The sequence below is a fragment of the Oryzias latipes genome (genome assembly GCF_053564925.1).
Source record: "Oryzias latipes strain Hd-rR chromosome 1 unlocalized genomic scaffold, Olatipes_Hd-rR_3.1 chr1_Y".
Taxonomy (NCBI): Eukaryota; Metazoa; Chordata; class Actinopteri; order Beloniformes; family Adrianichthyidae; genus Oryzias; species Oryzias latipes.
The window spans coordinates 231952-246325 of record NW_027616335.1 but is presented as its reverse complement, the minus strand read 5'-3'; the positions used below and the strand labels follow the sequence as shown (position 1 = coordinate 246325).

At 37.3% G+C, this 14374-nt stretch overlaps 1 protein-coding gene across 2 annotated transcripts in view; it reads left to right on the top strand.

The window, feature by feature from the left end:
* LOC101158996 (protocadherin-23) overlaps positions 1–6602 on the top strand; it is a 37304-nt gene extending 30702 nt beyond the window's left edge. For both annotated transcript variants that reach the window (XM_078943718.1, XM_004066020.5), the window contains exon 20: positions 3134–6602. In XM_078943718.1, the coding sequence (XP_078799844.1) occupies positions 3134–5724 (2591 nt within the window). In that variant the 3' untranslated portion in view covers positions 5725–6602. The remainder of the gene's footprint in view (positions 1–3133) is intronic.
* The last annotated feature ends 7772 nt before the right edge of the window (positions 6603–14374 follow it).

The following is a 14374-nucleotide window of genomic DNA, read 5'->3' as shown; positions in this document are numbered from 1 at the left end:
GGAGATGTGGGACGATATGTGGAAAGTTCACCAAACCACTATGCAGTCACAAAAATGGCGAGAATTTGCTTGGAAAAACCAAATAAGATATTTTATAACACCACAAATCAAGGGCAAACTAATTAAAACAAAGCAATTTGCATGGATAGGGATTCAAATCAAACACATATTTTTTAGGAATGTGAGAAAATAAAGCTCTTCTGGGACATCATCCACTCAGCTGTATGTGAAACACTCAGGTATAAAATACCCCGAACATGTCTTGTGATGTATCTGGGTTACTTAAAGGGAACTGTACATAAAACTGACCAAAATCTAGTAAAAGCTCTTCTTGTGGCAGCAAAGAAAGCCATAACTAAGAACTGGCAGAAGGCTGAAGGACCAACACACAACCAATGGATGTATATTGTGGAAGAAATCCAAACAATTGAGAGACTTACATACAAACTAAAAATAAAGGAAGAACAATTTCTGAAGGACTGGGAAAAATGGTATATGTACAAAACAAAAAAAGGTTATGACATGTAGTGAACTTTGTGTTCAGAATCCTGGAAAGGAAAAAAATTCAACCTGAAAAACTCTACATACCTCCTTATATTGAGTTTTTCTTTTCTTTTGTTTTTCGTTCAATATATAATGTTTCAATGCTTCAAACTTTGTTCATGTGTTTAAAAATAATAAAAAGAAATTTACAAAAAAAAAAGTGAAATGAGAGGGCACAGAAACATTTTTTATGAAAAGCTTTCAGCACCTGAGTACTTGGTAATTTTTTTCTGTTGTATATTTTAGGTTTTGTGAAATTAGTGAGGGTTTTAATCACGTTTTAATCATGAGTTGTGAACTAAGAAGATTTCAGAAGTGACTGAAAAAGAGCTTCAGAGGAGCCGTGGCCTCAGTCTTACCCCACACTATAAAGCCCAAAAGCTTGAAAAGAAGATAACTCCTGCTGAGCTGAAACTAAACCAGCTCTACTCAGCACGTCATATTCACTCAAAATTGTCTCCTATCATCTCCGAGCTTCAAATTCAATATTAAAGAGAAAAATTGTCTGCACCCTCTATTACTGGAAATTACATGAATGCTTTCGGAAAAAAAAAAAACTTTTGTCTGAAATCCAAAAAGGTAATATTTGATTTTCTGTGAAGTGGTCTCCTCTCCTTCTCTGTGCTGAAACGCATGTGGTCATCATTTCCACCAGCTTAAGTGGCTGTGAAGTGGAATAAGTAACGGGACTGTCAAAGTCTTTGATGTCATCCAACAAGTAAATTGCTCCTACTACAGTCCACACATGGAGTCCATTCAGGAAGTATTACACAGAACATGATGATACACTGTGAGATCTAACAAGCACAGAAATATCTACATTACTCCTGGGTACTTTATATTTATCTGTAGGATTAGGAAAATATAGTATTTAAATCTTGAATTTGAATTAGTCACTTTAGTTGTTTAACCTTGTGCTATCTTAGATGACCCCACCCTTACATTGACCTGTTCTCCCTACCATGACAAAGGTGGATAAAGGTGGAAAGATTTCATGTAATCCATGGACACCAGTGAAGATCACAAATCATTGAAGAAAAAAGGTTTAGCGCACTGTCTAGTGGGTCTAAATGACCCAACTCCCAATGGTAAAGTGCCTAGGATAGCACAAGGGTTACAGTAAATTAAATAGAATGTGTATTTGTTCTAGGGTACCGTAAAATCATAATTATGTCTAAATAGATTAAATAAATTTACCTTAACTAATTGATATTTTACTGATCTCTATCTACGCATTGTTATTTTTACTATAGAAAACCCCAACACAACCCAATCTTATTCTGTTTTTTGTATTTTGCAATAGTGTTTGAAAGTAAAAATAGCATTTGGGACCATACTTTAGTTTAAATATGCACCAAAGTATGAGTTTTCAAGGAAATGCTGACCTAAATATGCATTATAAAGTATACAGATCATATGCAATTTTTTTTTTTTTTTGTTAGATTATAATATATAAAGTATACAGATCATATGCAAATCTTGACTTTTTTTGTTAGATTGTAATAGAAAAGAAAACTTGTTTGTATGAGACTGCAGCTCTGCTTCTGACCTGTATGTCATCCAAAACACTTCATTTAAAAAAGAACTGATGTCCTCACAGTTCAGCATCACGATGTATTACTATTAATTCTTTTTTTGTTGTTGTTGGAATGGACAAAAGAAGATATTATACATCATCAGCAATAATAAACTGCATGAACAGTAGTCTTTCCATGTTTGTTTCAAAGGGGACTCAAATACACAAATGAGATTTATAATACCCAATTCAAATTTTTAAATTAAGCTTTAATGTCCCATTTAACTGTACCTTCTCTTCTTTGCTGTTTGTAATTTGTTTACTCTTTGATGACAGGAATCATTCCAGTTTATAATCAAAAGTACTTGTTGCTAGTTTTGTACCTTTAACTGAGTCTTTCTAGATTGACACATCACTCCATTTAAAATTCCCCAGCATGACCATGAACCTACCGGTACTTTTGTTTGCCTAGATTGTCCTGATGACGTAGTCTAAAAACATTTTGTGAAAATCTTTTTACTGTAAACATGTCACAGCAGCAGAACCTTGAGTCACAGTCATAAAAGCTGTTAATTAAGTTAAGAAGTTAAGATGAAGTACATAGACCTACATCATCTGAATGAAGTTTAATGAGCCACACCTCCAATCCATCATGTCTACACTCTAGTTAAAGCTCAACTGATGTGAAAGTCCCAGATCTGAAAACAAAGAGTTTAAAGCCCAGGAAGTGATGTCATCTGATCGTTATCAGATTATCGTGTTTTAATCGCCACACAAACTGGCAGCTTATGAAGGCACAGAAAATAATATAGCAGGTACAATTTTTTAAAATGTATGTTAAAGGTAGATGAATGGGACACTATGCATCTCTCAATAGTTGTTAGACATAAGATTTATTTTAATTCATGTAATATTTGTTGTTTGTTGTTTCTGTTTGTTTAAGAATTTAGTACTAGCCAAACAAGTTAGAAAAAATAAACTGAATCTTTTTGTACAAAAGAATAATTATATGTGTACCTGGTAAGAAAACATGTTACCAGACATTTCATTAACTCTGAATATTTTATTTTTCAGGTTCTGTTTTTACAAGCAAGCCCTTAAAGGCCATTACAAATATCAATCCGATCCATCTTCTGGTTGAGGCGCGAGATGGCGGGGATCCTGTTCGCTCCACTGTGGCTTCCATTGATGTGCTGATCCTGGACTCCAATGACCATGAACCACTCTTTCACCAGGACGTCTACACACTCACTCTGCCAGAAGACACATCCACGGACACCACCCTCCTCACTTTGTCTGCAGAGGACAAAGACTGGAGTCAAGACAATACACATTTGGACTACGCTATCACTGGGGGAAATGAAGAGACACGGTTTTGTTTGGAGGTGAAAATGGCCGCAGTTGAAAATCAGATGAAAAATGTTGGAAGGCTCGTCCTGTGTAACCCCTTGGACCGTGAAACAACAGAGAGCTACGAGCTAACAGTGAGTGTTTCTGATCGAGGGATACCTCCGCTGAACAGCTCGGCGGTCGTCCGAGTAACGGTGACAGACTGCAATGACAATGCCCCAATCTTTTCCAGCACAGAGTACCACACACAGGTGAGCGAAAACAGCCAGATAGGTACCAGTCTGCTGCAGGTTAGTGCTCAGGACCCCGACCTGGGAATCAACGGCCTGGTGCGGTACGACATCATTGCTGGAAACAATAAGGGTCACCTAAACCTTGACCCTCACACTGGCCTTTTGCTGATCAACCACTCACTTGACTATGAACAAGACCCAAAATACACTTTAACTATCAGAGCATCTGATGCCGGTGAAGCGGCTGAAAACCATAAAGTGTCTTTTGCAGTTGTTTTTATCACAGTGTCAGATGAAAATGACAATACTCCATACTTCATGTTCCCTGCGGTTAACTGTTCGGTTCTGGAAAACCTTCCAGCATTTACTCACACATGTTCTGTCCTTGCTGTTGACAATGACTTGGGTTCCTACGGCCAGCTCACATACTCTATTGTTTCTCCTTGCTTCATGGACTATAGCGGGGGCAACCCTGAGAAGAAGGAAGCCTTTGCCATTGATCCACTTACCGGCGACATCCACACCAGACAGACTTTTGATTATGAACGAGAGAGTGTGTACTGCTTTGTAGTGGAGGCCAGAGACAAAGGCGACAAAACAGCCACAACTAGAGTGCAGGTGCTCATCAAAGGAGTGGATGAGTTCAGTCCTGTCTTTACCCAAAATAAATACCACTTCCTCCTGCCAGAACACATAAAAACTGGAGAAATTGTGGGTTTTGTGATGGCAGTGGACCAAGATGGAGGTGTGGATGGGCTGGTGGAGTATTCACTTGTTAACTCTTCACCTTTTTTCTCAATCAACAAAACGATTGGTGCTATCTATGTGTCCGGTCCAGTTTATCGTAGAAGAGGAGGCCATGGCGGTGAGGATGGGGTTGAGCTGGTGGTCTCTGCAGGTAGCCCCAGACCAGGCTCTAAGACTACAAACTGCCTAGTGTATGTCAATATCTCCAGCTCAGCAGAGGACCTCTACGGCATGCCCCTCCATGCACATGTGCTCACTTTGAGTATCCCACTTGCCATGTTCTTCCTTGTGCTCTCCATCTTTGTCTGCTTGACTGTCAGGTACAAAGTTAAAGAAGCCAACAATCGAAAGGTGGATGGTTTGGATGCACAGCTCAGCCATGGTTCAATCAGTGAATCAGACAGCCAAACACAAAGCGTTATATCCCTGCAGGATGTGACTCAGCCTAACACCCTAGTCTCGAAGAGGGATGCTTACTGTCAGTCAGACTCGAGTGGCCGTGGATCAGCAGAGGGAGAGACAGCAGAGGACCAGGAAATCAAGTGGATCAATGAGTTCCCTTGCCGTAAAACAGATGAGGCTGCCACACAGGCCACTGGGATTCAAAAGACTTCCCCACTGGCAGATAACGTTTCCAGCCACTCCATTGATGTTGGGCCAGAACATATTTTAGCCATTAATAAATGTTTGGGTATGGCCATGCCAAGCACGGAAAGCCTCTACCATTTTAAGGAGGAAGGAGGAGGTGAGGGACTACTTCCTGTAGTCCTTAAGGTGAAAGACTTAGAAGAAAACATGGGGACAAAAGGGTATGCCCCTTTTTCTCAAGCCTCAGCTTCTGCAGATTCGTTGTCTTCACTTGTGTGCCTTGAAGAGCAGCTGCAGGGCAGCTACTACTGGGACCATCTACTGGACTGGGAACCATGCTTCCGAAACCTGGCCTCAGTTTTCACAGATATAGGCATGCTTCCCGATGAGGAGCTTCAAGGGGGGCGCGAGGACGTGGCAGCAGAGTCCAGCTGCCTCATGTATCCACTTCCTCTAATAACAGGAGTAGCTCAGCCTGGCATTCGAACTGTTCCCCCACGTAAGCCAGTGCGAGTCCCGAGCCTGAACAGGAAGTCCTCTTTCCCCAAATATGCTTATTCGCCTTTGGGCAGAAACACAGGACTTACTCCGTCAGCCATGACACCAACTTTCTCACCGTCATTGTCCTCCCTTACTGTAAGGACCCCCAACACCTCTCCAGTTGTCTCAGACTCTGGGGTAGGGGGCATCAGAGTCGACTCAGGGCCTCACACTGTCAGCCTTTTAGAGTCCGAAATTCATGTTTGACGAAAAACTTTATTATTTAATAATTTTTTAATGGTTTGGTTACATTTTAAAACATGCTTGTTTCTATATTCATCAAACTGCTCGTACTTTGTTTTTCCTTTTTTTGTGGATTCAAACTCATAAATTAATTGTATTTTGAAAATGACAAATTACAAGACTGTAATACTGGAATTTATTAACCAATTAAATAACTTCTTTACATAAAATCTAAAGCAGTTTCGAAATAAACCTGAAGTCCACCTGCATCATTGTTCTACAATATAACTTTTGAGGAAACAAATGTTTTAGTTAGCTGCAGAATGCAGTTTTTTTAAACACATTTCTTTGTACTGAAAATGAAACACTTTGTTATTGCGCTTGATTCTAAAAAGGACATTTCTTTATATTGTTAGTTTAATGAAGTCACAAAAGAACAGCAATGTTGTTCTCAAGTCAAGGCAGTCTTGCTGGAATTGTAATAAATAAGTTATGTTTTGAATAAATACCCTTCTAGTTTTCCTGTTATCCATATTTATTGCCAATTAAATCTGCCTATAAGGCATTTAATTGGAACTGAGGGGGATGGGGGAGAGTACTTTTTCAGTCGCTCATTTACAAAACAGTTTGAGATTCAAGCTGCAAATTTTTGTTAAAAAACGTTTTTTAGTTAAAAGTACGGTGGTGAGACCCACCATTGCAGCAAAAAAGTAACTGTGCTGACAAAAAAAGACATTGCACATAAAAAGAAACTGCAAATAAAAATAAATAATGTTGTAAATAAAATAAATACTACAAATAGAAAGAAATGCTAGTGCGCACAAAAAACTAAAAATATTGCAAATAAAGCCACAACGGAAGTGGAATTATTGGGGAGGGTTTTTGCCCGTCCACAGCTGCGAGAAGAAGGAGAAAAAAGAACAGGAGTACAAATTGGAAAACGAACAAGAATGTTTAACCCTTGTGCTATCCTAGGCACTTTACCATTGGGAGTTGGGTCATCTAGACCCACTAAACAGTGCGCTAAACCTTGATGACAATGATTTGTGATCTTCACTGGTGTCCATGGATTACATGAAATCTTTCCACCTTTATCCACCTTTTTCATGGTAGGGAGAACAAGTCAATGTAAGGGTGGGGTCATCTAAGATGGCACAAGGGTTAGGTGAAGATGGGCACAAGGGTTAGGTGAAGATGTTATTGTTCAATGTCACTGTGTGCTTTTTTACTGTTTTTTGGTCAGGCCATGTAGCCCAGTTTTGAAGTTACCCCACTTATCTTTTAATTTATTGCAAAAGCGTTCCCAGTGGTCCTCTTTTGATTATGATTATGCAGTTTTTAACCAAAAATCTTTTTTAAAAACTGTTGTTTTGAGGACATAGTTTCTGCAGAAGGACAGTAATTCATCTATGTATTGTGAGTGAAGTTGCTGATGCGGAGCAACCTGACCCCCCCCCCCCCCCCCTGCTGCTGGGAGCTGTCTGTTTACTTGTTTTCTGCTAGCTTACAGCCCCTCAAACCCCCAATCTAGCAGTAACGGTGCAACAAAGATGGCGAGCAATATTGGAGCTATCCAGCCGTACAGTTTATAGCCATATGCCTGCTCAGACAAAGAATTTGTCTGCAAGTGGATTTATCAGAATGGAGCAGGGAGCTTGCTGCCCACCCAGCGTATCTTCTGTCACAAGTACAGCCTTTTTCAAACTGCATTTTTTCATCTGCTCCTGATTTAAAACAATTTGAATAAATAAATACTCATAAATGCAATTTTAAGCTTAATTTTCTTTATCTATGTCCTCCATCATGAGAAAAATGCCACAAGAACAATTGTTAAAACACCAAAAACAGGATTAAGGCTTCCTTAATCCTTGTGCTATCTTAGATGACCCCACCCTTACATTGACCTGTTATTCCTACCATGACAAAGGTGGATAAAGGTGGAAAGATTTCATGTAATCCATGGAAACCAGTGAAGATCACAAATCATTGAAGAAAAAAGGTTCAGAGCACTGTCTAGTGGGTCTAGATGACCCAACTCCCAATGTTAAAGTGCCTAGGATAGCACAAGGGTTAAATTTTACTGAATTATTTTTTTAATCCTTAACACAGTTTGTAAAACGTTGATTTTTCAATGTTGTTAAAAACACTAAACTGTTTTCATTACCACTGGGAGATTAAAAGCATGTTGTTTGCCCATTTAAGCCATGCATTTCAGAATACCTGGTGTGTTTGCTCAACCCAACCAAATGACAACATTTCACTATGCAACGGGTGTTTTTGCTTTTTAATTCATATGTTATGAAGGAGCTGAGTTTGCAGGCATCCCTTTCATCTGTGCTGGCATTAGTCAAAGTGCTTGATTTGGGTCTTTGTGATTGAGGAGTGGGTGAGCTGCCTCCTCAGTCTGTTCAGTGTAATGCAATCACTTCGTCTCCAATCTGGCACAAAGTGCTGCAGCAAATCAAAGATTTTGCCTTCATTTTAGAGATCAAACAATTCTGCTTGAGGGTACCTCAGTCCAAATCCCTAACCCCTCATGTGTTAAGAGATTTCAATACAAAAATAAAACAGTAATTTGATTTTACCATCAAATCGAAAGACTCAATCCTTAACTTCTGGATAATGAGCTGTAAATGCATTTTTCCATATGTGATTTAGTCTTTGTAGATTTCTCCTTTTGTTTTCCAGAACAGTATTCTGAACATCAAAGATTTCTTTTTACCCTTCCAAGGAAAGAAAAGAAATTTAAAGTGATTAAATATGGCTCCACTTGGTCTGCTGTAAGTCCAAATGTGCTGCCTTCTGGAAAACATGAGGCAGGGGAGCTAAAAAGCTGAGTCCTATATCTGATGGTTCCGTAAAAGAACAGTAAACAACCCAACCTTGAAGCATATATTCCAGTAGGCTCTGTATTACGTCACTTATAGATAGGATATGGCCTCAGTTTGGTATGGGGTTTTGATAAGTTCTACAGTTTGTGGATCAGAACCACAGTGACAGAAGACATTTCTTGTCCTATCAGGGGAACTAACCAAACAGACTTTTCATCAAAAAGAACTTCAAGAATCTTAAATATAGTCTGCTTATTAATTCATTCCTGCTGTCATTCCAGTGAATTTACTCTGTTAAGCCAACATTTTTAGTATGATCCCATAGAACTTGCAAATGTGTAAATTCATTTTTTTAAATTAAATGTGTAACATGCTTTACATCATAATAAGCACTCGTATCTAAAATCTTCAACATTTCATACTCAACTACATAGGTCCTGCAACAGTGACCCTTAAATGGTACATTGATTCAAAAAGAAAAACAGTAAAAGGCTGTTTCTCTGTCCCAATAAGAAGAGCTCTAATCGTTGTCTATGAAGCATATCCATTTGAATCCGCAGCCTATTAAACATTGGACCTGCTATTCTGTATCTTTTTCTTTAAAAAAACACATTTTTAAACATTTATATTTTATATTTATACTACATTTGAATCAAATTAAAATATAAAGACAGGGTGCATTTTTTTTGTCCAAAAAATTCCTTCATTGGTATTTCACACATCAGTGTTGAAACAACAAATGAGTGACCTTGGTCGCCTTTCAGGCAGATTACTCAGCAGTGTTTTACTTGGTTACTCTCCCCTAGGGCGGTTCAGTTAACTCACCTGTTCAGCGTCCTATTTAAGTCCAGGTTTGCAGTTGTTCACTCTCTTTCTTTACCGCAAGCGCTGCGTTCGTCGCCCCACCCTCCTCCCCGGCTTCCACCTGTGAGCTCCGTTAGGGGTAGTTATTACCCAAAAGTTTTATGGAAATCTTATCTCATTGAATTGTACGGAGCCTTATGCCAAACAAAAAGAATATGAATGCCAACTTAAAGAATGTGAATGCCTTAAAGAATGTGAATGCCAAAACTAAAAGAATGTGAAAATAAATCATTTTAATGCATGAGTTGTCTGACTGAAAGAAATATTGGCAAAAAGCATACATAAAAACGGTTTCGAATACGAGATGAGATAGCTTTTTGTGCTTCCTTTTCTTACACATGTAACTGTAACACAAGATTTTCCTTAATGGTACCAATGAAGGAACAACTATTTAGCTAAAGATAGAAAACTCTATCTTGCTTTCTCCAAGATGAATACTTTCTATTTGTTTTTTGTTTGTTTGTTTGTTTTATTATTGTTATTATTATTATTATTATTTTTAAATGGCTCTTTAATCCCTGTTTGACAACCTTACGTTCCGAAAAAGGCGCCTAATAAATAGTTGTTGTTGTTGTTGTTGTTGTTGTTTTTTTTTGTAGTTGTAGCTGTAGTTGTAGTTGTTGTTGTTGTTGATAATAATTTTAAAACATAACAAACGACAAAACGAATCACAGAAAACTTGCCTAACATCAGTAACATTTTGGTTCCAAAATCAGCCAATTCTTTTCCCATTAGGATGTTCTCGAAAAAAAGTACTCTGGTTGTTTAAGAAAGAGGAAAGACAGAAAACATAATTTTTACAAAAGTAACTACAGTGATGTGAGGTCAAATCTGTAAATTTCTTTGCTTTTACTGTAAAAAAGAAAATAACTTTAAGACTTTTCCCTCCTGTTTTACACGGTGTGAAAAATTTGTGTATGTTGAACCCTAATTTTCTTTTAAATAAGCCCAATTTAACCACTTTTTAGAGAAATAATGCCTTTAGCCTTAATTCGTCTCAGTCTTGTACATTCACATAGGGTGCTATGCTGTCATCTTATATACTCAATAATATGCGCAGGATGTATAAATAAAGATCACATTCTCTAACTCAAACTAAAGCATGAGATCTACAAGATCAATTCTTGTCAGATGTAGTTTGGTTTTAAAAGTTCCTGACCCAGGTTTTCCAGTACTAAAGGAAGAAAACATCTGATAGTTAAGTCTGAGAGCCAATTGGAATAGACCTGGAGCCAAATAAAATACAGCTGGTTTGCCATCTTTGCTTGGATGTTGTACAGTACTTATCTCTGCTTCATACCCAGATACAAACTCAACCCTGAACAAGATTCAAGATTCAAGATATTTATTTGTCATTGTCAGTGGAACAACTAGAATACGTTTGGAACATCAACAACAAGTCCCGAACTGTGCCTGTCTGGCTTGTATCTTGCAATATAAGTTTTAAGCATGTCACCATGATATATGTTAGCAAACAATGCAAACTGAAATTGAAATGGAAAAAAATATCACATTTCTGTTTTAGAATTGTCTGTGTTTAGTCATATAGTTGAATAAAAATTACAAGTAAGATTTATGTTTTAAAAATAAAATCCAGTTTAAAGTTAAAGCATAAGATTCAAGTTTGTTCCACAGCAAGAAATAGATGACATTTCTGTAAAGTTCCTTTATATGTTGTACCTCCCCTTCAACTTAAAGAAACTACAAAAGGTATTTGTATCTATTCATTTCTTTATATAGAACATTTTTGGGCATATGTGTACATTTATTTATTCAGTCAAGTAAGTCTTTTTTTGTCACAGTCAAAAGATCAATAATTATAAAGGACTTTAAGATTGTTTGTTGAATTGCTGTAAATGGACATGATGTATACTTGGATTCATCTCTTGTAACCCTTGTGCTATCCTAGGCACTTTAATGTTGGGAGTTGAATCATCTAGACCCACTAGACAGTGCTCTGAACCTTTTTTCTTCAATGATTTTTGATCTTCACTGGTGTCCATGGATTACATGAAATCTTTCCACCTTTATCCACCTTTGTCATGGTAGGGAGAACAGGTCAATGTAAGGGTGGGGTCATCTAAGATAGCACAAGGGCTAAAGGAATTCACACAAAACTGCCTGAAAAACATAATCATGGTTTTAGTGTCACAATTACCTCCAAGGAAAACAAATGCTGAACCTTGCAGGACCCCAAAGTTCTGTTTGACTTCTAATGCAATTTAGCACGAAAACACATCATGGACAAAATGTGTTGCCATTGCTAAAACTGAGCTCTTGACCTTAGAAATGCAGCACACCAACAATAATAGTTATATTTACACTTTATATATGTTACAAAACTTGTAATAAAACAGCATAAAAGGCAGGTAAAGACAAAACCAGAAAGTTGTGCAGAGAAGAGTAATCGAGGGCAATTTAGAAGATATTAAAGCAAACGCTAAACTAAAACAACTACAAAAAGCACATATCAGGAAGAACAAAGCTGAAAAAGTCTGTGTATATTCTCATTCCTCCAGGTTGATTCCATCAAAGTAGAACGTATTAAAGCAGTGAATTGGATATGGTTCATACCGTATTAATATAGACGTTTCAACTGTTCTTCAAAAAGCTTTCTCAAATTAAGAATTCTAAAATGTCAGAATAGAGGGGCGCTTTGATTGGTCAAGACGTTTCCAGCCGAACAGAATTCTAACCTGGCACCATGAAACATTCCGTTTAAATTTACTCTGTACTGTCCTGAAACTAATTGAAGCTATTATGCTTTGGATTGGCTCAAATGGGAAACATAACTCAAGGACTGCCTGTATTTAGAGAAAGGCAGTACTCGCTACAAGGCCAAGGCTGTTTCTAATTGTTTTCCAAGATGTAAGCCCTCTTTAGGCCCACTAAAGAAAATCCCACCCAGAGATCAGGGAGCAAACTTTGGAGATAAAGCACTGATGAATGGTGTTGAGGTTATCTCCAAAGACACAGATAAAGCTGAATAAGTCATTGAAACATGTTTCCAGTTGCTTACAATAAATTGATGATTTATTAACACAGCCTGGAAGCCTTCTTTGCCTGTATACAGTGGGTACTTTAAAAACCAAATTGACTTTAGCTGAAGTATAAGTCATAATAATATACCGTGTATATATTAAACCCTTGTGCTATCCTATGACCCCACCCTTACATTGACTTGTTCTCCCTACCATGAAAAAGGTGGATAAAGGTGGAAAGATTCCATGTAATCCATGGACACCAGTGAAGATCACAAGTCATTGAAGAAGAAAGCTTCAGCGCACTGTCTAGTGGGTCTAGATGACCCAACTCCCAATGTACTCCCATAGGTCTTTTTAAATAAACCAGAATTAAAACTAAGAAATGTGCCCTTTTAATTATCAAAGAAGCTTTTCTACAGATGTGGATCATGATGAGAAGAAGACGATCCTATTTTTGGTATAAATTCCTAATTTGGGCAAAATGAAAATACCTCTTCCAAATGACTTTAGGGTCACTGGGATGCATGCATATTTAATTAAATGGCAGAACCAGAACCTTTGAGAGTTCTGTAAACCTATGAAAGAACCTTAAAATCAGTTTGATGATGGTTCTCTAAAACAGTGTAACATAAGCTCGCTTTCTGGTCTGAATCAACATTCTTGTTACTGAAACGGGAAGGCTGTCGCCAAAATATGAGTTTCTTGGAGCGAGCAAAAAACGTAGTGTATTATAACTCTGCAGGTGGAGTCTCTGTACTTGATTTAAAAAATAAATGGGTCAAATTATAGCAATGTTTTTCTCAAATAATAAAATCATCTGATTATTACATCTATAACCTGAGATACAAAACTTACATGAGAACTATTCCAACTTTCCATCTACACTTCTGTTTAACTTTGAAACAAAGTCTTGGAACGAAAAAGCAAAAGTAAGACTGATGATTTTATCGAGTGGTAGTAATGTCCGGATTTGAAGACACTATTTTTCATTATCTCTCAGCTTGAAGGGCTAAATGTTGAGGTAGGGAGAAGCCAAAAGGGTAGGGAATGAATTCGGAATTTGCTAAAAACTAAATCAGTTACAGCGCTAACAGTACTAGCAACAGCTGCATTAAAATTGCAACAATTGTTGTTATCAATATGGGTTTTATTGGATTAAACTAAATCAGACTTCAATCAAAATCTGTTTTTGTGAGCAAGAAATATTGCAAACTTGATAAACTTTTTTTAATGAATCCAGTGTATTCATCAGTTTTTTAAAAATCACAGTAAAGGAAGTATATGTTTAAAAAACTTTAATTAAAGTCTGCGTTTAAATAGATTAAGATTATTCACTAAGTTCCACAGAAAATAAGCTTTAATTGAGTTGTTCCAATGATCATAAGTTCACTTTTGTTTTCTGAATCTGTTATCCACAAAGAATGTGTCACTTTTGTGGTTGCGAGACTGATTTGTTTAATTTTATCAAAAGGATGGTGATTTACAAGTAATATTAAAGAAGACAGACCATCATTTCTTACCATGCCCTTTTGACTTGAGTCAACAAACCTATGTGCGACATCTTAATATTTATATCTGCAAATCTGTAAATTCATCTAAACTGTTACGTTGAAACCTCATGCAAACAATGTCACAGTGTGAGCATGCTTTATGCTCCAATTGCTGTCTGGAAACAATCCAAAACTTTCTTTTCTGATTCCTACCCAAAAGAAAAGCGACCACATTTGAAAGAAGAAGAAAGAAAATCTAACAGTCATTATTTACAAGTATAATGGCCCCATCTTACTATTTATTTATGAAGCAGCCATTTCCTGCAGACATTTTTAATCTTAACAAAGATATAACAATGCATTTTACATAAACAACGAATCACAGAACAAGTAAACCGCACTATGTGACCAGAGCCTACCTCTGCTTTTATCAGAAACATATGGAACATCCTTTCCATACTTTCAGATGTTTGACAGTGTGTGGGACGATGTAAGCCAGAGTGCA